This window comes from Limulus polyphemus, unplaced genomic scaffold, assembly GCF_000517525.1.
Source record: "Limulus polyphemus unplaced genomic scaffold, Limulus_polyphemus-2.1.2 Scaffold2558, whole genome shotgun sequence".
NCBI classification, from domain to species: domain Eukaryota; kingdom Metazoa; phylum Arthropoda; class Merostomata; order Xiphosura; family Limulidae; genus Limulus; species Limulus polyphemus.
Genome location: NW_013668168.1, coordinates 111016 through 117256, shown reverse-complemented (window position 1 = coordinate 117256; position 6241 = coordinate 111016). Strand labels below are relative to the sequence as shown.

Genomic DNA, 6241 nt, shown 5'->3' with positions numbered 1-6241 from the left:
TTTTGTTGGTGGTTACGACATCCATCAAATTGACCAATCCCGTTTTTAGATAAGGTAGAGAAAATAACAGATAAACTATAAAGTTTTAATGAGAAAAAATGTTTGAAATGCATTTAGGAGCTTTTAGGGAATACACAAAGGAAATCTGAGATTTTTGAGATGAAGAAAAGTATTTTTAGTTGTAACATAAATTACTTTGCACATGGACTATTCAAAACAAACACTCAATATATTCATGGACACAACTTTATTTTATTTTATTAAAAATACTTCACTAAAAGATGTGATTTTTTGTATGTGAAGGGCTTATAATATGAACTGCTAAATTTTGGGAAGATATACGTACTATATTGAAAGTTAGCAGTACTAAATCTGTAAAGACTAATCGAGTACAAAGAGGTCACATGATTGGTCAAATTGACTGAGCCTGTGTTGAGAGTTAAATGAAGTACTACAGTTTTAACAAGTTTTTGATGTATTATTACATCACAGTAAGAGTGATGATGATTTTTAATCACATGATTCTTTACTAGTCTGTTAGAGATTTTCAGTTAAAATAATGTGTAATGAAATTTTGTGTAAACTGAATCTAACATACATTGCTGCTGATGAAATTTTCTATTAAGTAACAAGGGTTGCCAATTTTTTTAATAAAATCTACTTGTCCATGGGACAAAATGCTGTTAACACACTGAATGTAGATATCTCCACCAGCTTCAATATGTTACTGAGATTGGAAGGAAGGTTTTGTTGACAGCTTGGTTGAGTATAAAGACAGTAGTGGTATATTTTTGTGCTTGGAACTTTCATGTGTAATTTTAGTCCACTAAACTTCTCCACAGTTTCTGCCATCTCAATGAAAATAACATCAAAATGGATAGAATTTGTGCAATTTCGGATTTGCCATACGAACTGAGCTCTACTTTCTATGCAAAATATGTTGTCAAAAACATTGAGTGTCTCGGCTAACATGCAGTTGAAGTTAGAAAACCTTTTGTCAGTGTACTTGATGATTCTGTCAATTAGTTTAGCATTACTTGTTAAACTGACTGCTGAGTGGCAGTGACCAGACAACTTTCTCTCGACTGTATTGTTTCCAAATTTTCTTTCTTCTGGGTGGTACATCTTAAGAAGCTGCAGCATGTGTATACCTGAATCATTCTTCAGTGCTACTAATCTTAAAACACTGTTCCACTACAAGCTGGATGTGTATCAACAGTAGGTCATTGGACTGAAATAATTCAAAAGATGTGATATTGGCTCTAGGAATTATCTTAGGCTGTAATATTTTGATGAAATTGATACTAGTGACTTCAGTGATGACCTTCCTTGTCTTAACTACATCTCATCACTGTCAATGCTAACTTGACCTAAATGCAAAACTACAACCTGAAGGTTTTGCTACTTGGCATTTAAAGCTTTTGCTTTGCTTGAGACCCATCACATCTCTTCTACTGGCAAGTTTAGATGCAGGGAAATCCTTACCTTACATTGCTAAGTTTGAAGAAACTTTGATAAAGATTACTAAATGTTACTTGAATAGCCCCAAAAAGGAGAAGAGATGCAAAAAAAATTGTAAGGGATACATGTGAAAATTTTGCCCACTTCACTGATGTGAAACATTGTGAGCTACAAAGTGAAACCCCAGTAGGAATTTCTTTTTTTTTAATAATGCTCCAACAACACTTTTGGAACCCATCATAACAGCTTCACCATCAAAATTGGCTAATATTAATATTGGAACTGTTTTTTGGGAGATTTCACATCTGTCAAATCCAATGACGGCAGCTTAATTCCATTAACAATATCATCTAGGACACCTCATACATGTACATGATCCAGTGAAACAAAATCTGTTAACCCTTCCATTACGGGCTGGGTGGATTCCACCCAGCTTGTAACCACGAAAGTATCTATGAGAGTAATTATACTATGATTTTTGATAATGTACTTGTATATGTTTACAAAATTTTGCAGGTTATTGGTAAATATTACAAGGCTTTCATACACAAAATATTAGGTTTTTAGATTAAGTATTAAGATTTTTTAATTAAAGATTTTCTCATAAAATTTTTTCTTTCAGAATGTTGACTTTCCAGCATGCAAAGTAATTTTGATTTTAAGATTAAAAATATTTTTATGCATCAGAACATTTTTCAAAATTCATGTGTGAATTCCTTATAGCCTCTATATAATTTTCACTACTGTATTTCTGTACGAGTTGGTTCGATTTGACCAACTTTGCAACCTCCATAAAAAAGAATTAGGAAATAAATAGATGCTTTTTTGTTTTAGAGTGACTACAAATTATAACACGAAAACACAAATGTTTAGTCTAAATAGCTTAAATTTCATAACATTATTCATTTATGTATATTTATTATTTTTATCATATTGACCTTTCAGCCGTGCCTGGCTAACATTATAGAACTTAGAAATTGCAATGATGTGTGCACATGAACTCATGTTACCATATCCAAGAATATAAAACTGGCCTTTACAAAGTGATCTGTCTTGGCTGTGTTTTAGTGGACTAGTATTTTGTAAAATACAGTCACATTTCAGTTTTAATATATATTACTATTTAAAATATGTTCTCAAATTTCAGTTATTTTTCTTAAAACATAAAACAGTAAATAAAGCATTATAGAAAATAATTATCTCTTTTATCTATGATGTGAGGATGTGAAACAAAATAATTTTTTTTAGGTTTTATATATACATTTTGAAATAACCAAAAATCATAAATTACTACATCAATACCATAGAATTCCACTATAACTTGTAAAGTTTAGTAACTAAGCTGTATTTGGGTCTAAAAAAAGCATGAAATTTCAAGCTCACTAAAGACTTGCCTTATCTTTTGAAATCTTCCATGAAAAGAAAGGATTTCCCATGTAAATACTTTGTAAAGGCTCAGAGAACTATATGGGAGAACATTCTGATCTTTCAATTAGTTATTCACACAAGGTAGATAAAAGTAGGTGTGCGTAAGGAAGGGTTTTCAAAAATGGAAAGAGGTGGGTGGGGCCATGGTGTTTGATCCAGTAAATGTAATGATATCTCACTAAATACAAAATATAGGAGGTTCTTATTTTAGATTCTAGCTTATCAGTATCAGTAATTTGAGTTAGTAATTCATAAGAAACTATAGACTTTGTAGGTTGGACATCACAAACATCTAATTTAAAGCAATGCTCCATTCAACATACCACGTGACACACAAAAATTGGTATTTAGGATTTTGTTTTATATTTACTTTTAAATTAAAAAATTAACTAATGGATCATACTAAAATTTGAATTATAATCTACAGTTTGATACCAAATTTATTGACATACATTCATAAAGTAGTAGTTCAATAAAATTTTGAATGCAAGTCAACAAATGCAATATGACATGACCTTTGACCCATAGCGATAGGGTTAACACTGTGTAGAGATTTCCCCCATTGACAACCCTTACTAGCACCATTTCCTGTTCAATGATGGCATTATTTGTACTCCCATCAGCAACAATATAGATGACCCATCTTCCACTAACTTTATCCTTGACACCATGTCCAAGGATATCTGCCTCATACCTAATGAATTTAGAGGCTTTCCTTCTGTTGGTGTAATTGTCTTCTACATCTACACCAGCCTTCTCAATTGTTCTGCACAGAAGTTCCTACTCTGATAGAGGTTTCCTTGTTTTGCAATTTAATATGAATGCTGTTAATCTTTTCCACCTCCTTCACTTTGTTCGTTTTGCTGCACAGTAAGGGGCTGTAGAACTGGGAGAACTCACTGTCTCAATAGCAACACTGTCTGATCTTGTATTCTCCTGATTGTACCACATATGCTGTATGAACTGTGTGTTTTGTGTGTGTTCTGATTGGTTCAATATGAAACTAATCACATCCATTCAAGAAAGCATTTGTGCCTGATCAGAGTGACTAGCTGATATTGTAGGATATTTCAGGCAAACTTCACAATACATTTTGTAGACTTGTTCTCCCTGGGACTGGCTTTCCTTACAAACTAACCATGGCCAAGTATCTTTCCAATGAGAGAGAAACATTTTTTTTTATTTCCATCAAGTTTTTTATTGTTTGTGGCAAAGAGCTGACTGCTTCTACTAGCAGATGCAGCATCATCACTGGCAGTTGGTTTTACAAGGCTCTTTTTTTTTGCCTTTGTCTTCACGTTTTTACTTAACTTAAAGTTCAAATGACTCTGAAACATGGTTTACCCTTTCCACTGAAGTTGAGTTCTAATGTTTTGGGATCCAGTTTTATTACGTGCTTCAATTTTTTGTGTGTTCTGATTGGCTTAAAACAGTCTAATAGTGGGGAAAAACTTTGAATGAATTTTAACAGCATTTTTTGAATAGTGAAATATGAGTGAGAATTTATTTAAATGTAATTCAACAAGTGACAGAAAAAAATTATATTTCTGTGCTGCAGTACAAATTAATGAAAGTTATTGTACTTTTGTGTCTACATGCAAGCTCATTTCTCTATCATAGCTATATATAAGTTGTGTTAAACTAGCTGTTTTGATTATTTATTAATATGATCATTTTTAATTCATCAACGAACTGTATACTGTATTCCACTTTCATTTCCATGTGACTGTTTTTCTGTTCTTGCTCTTGCGTTACTTATGGAATTTGACATAGTGGAATATATGTAGATATTGCACTATCAATACAGTATTTGCCCATTTATTCACTGCATAGACGGTAAGTGTAATTTATTTATTACCAGTCAAACTATTTAGAGTATTTATTTTAAAAACTGATGTGATTAAGTATGTTGGGGTTCATATTAACGTTACATCATTTTATAGTATAATTTACCAAGTAGAAAGGTATTTTAACACTGATCCTTTAAAATGCTAGAAATAAAGAATTACCATTTAATTTTTATTTTTTTATTAATTTCAAAAAACACCCTCTGCAACCCATAACATTCAAACATACACAAAAATGTGACCGACATATCCACTCTAACACATTCCCCCACTCTTTCATCACATACACAAACATGCATATATCTGACCATCAAACAGAAAACATTTAACACACAAGAAAAGTAAACAGTAGCAAATCTCTGAGCTTTCCTCGAGTAGCCTCAGCAGATATTTCTTTTGTAACATCTCAACCAACAATTGATCCAGTTATCAACTCGACTTTCAAGATCTACGTATCTACATGTGCTGAGGTTTCCATTTATCAACGTTATATTTTAAGATCTGTGCAAGAACTCGGCTAACAGATGTTTCCGAATATAAAAGCTATCTTCCAAATAAGATTCCTTTGTTGAAATTGGCACCATTTTTATCAGTCATATATGAGACAATGTCTTATACAATGTCCAAATTGGCAAAGCATGATCCAGTAATGGGTAACAGATATGATATGACACTGCTGTCATAAAACTGATGATAATTTTAATCCCATTATTCATTAGTTGACCAATATGAATTTACTAATATGATCACATTTTGTTTATAAGAGTCTAAATAAGACAATTGTACTAGTCTAATGTATGCAGAAGTTAAAAAAACAAACTTTTATGTTTTCATTCCAAAATATATGGTACAGTCATTACATGGACTTTTTTCTTAAAAGCCACTGCAATTATCAGTATTTTGTGTAAGATATATTAAAAACTAATGTATATAATGTTTGAATATGTAATGCGCTTCTATTAATAAAGGTACAATAATACATTTTAAAAGGAATGTTGTGAAATATTAGATTGAAAAGGATTGTGTGCAAAAAATGTCTAGTTTGAGTTGTATGTGCAATTTTTGTTATTGTGTTTTTTTTTTTGTATTTAATATTGATTCCATAGTGTGTCTCCAGTTTTATTGTTTTTTACTTTCAGTGAAAGAGCTCATCACTCTTCATGAGAAACATTTAACCAGACCTACATTGGATGATAGTACAGCTGAGGAACGTGAAATTGAAGTCTTAACAAAAGCTATCACACGTGTGAGTATTTGAATGTTTACTTACATTTAAAAGTCTCATTTTATGCATAATGTGTAGTATGTTGAGAAATAGTTTCATAAAAATTTCTTTTCTGTTTTTACTCAAAAATATTATTATATATAATATGTTACTGGTAAATGCAATATATCAATAAATTGCACTGATTGTAATATATTCAAACAATCCTGCTCTCAACAGATGAATTATAATGGCTGGAGACGGCTTGAGTGGGTAATGAAGAAAAACTTTAATACAACAG

At 31.5% G+C, this 6241-nt stretch overlaps 1 protein-coding gene across 3 annotated transcripts in view; it reads left to right on the top strand.

Moving 5' to 3' along the window:
- LOC106467295 (syntaxin-16-like) overlaps positions 1-6241 on the top strand; it is a 41711-nt gene that overhangs the window by 23355 nt on the left and 12115 nt on the right. For all 3 annotated transcript variants that reach the window (XM_013927633.2, XM_022395441.1, XM_022395440.1), the window contains exon 6: positions 5876-5982. In XM_013927633.2, the coding sequence (XP_013783087.1) occupies positions 5876-5982 (107 nt within the window). The remainder of the gene's footprint in view (positions 1-5875; positions 5983-6241) is intronic.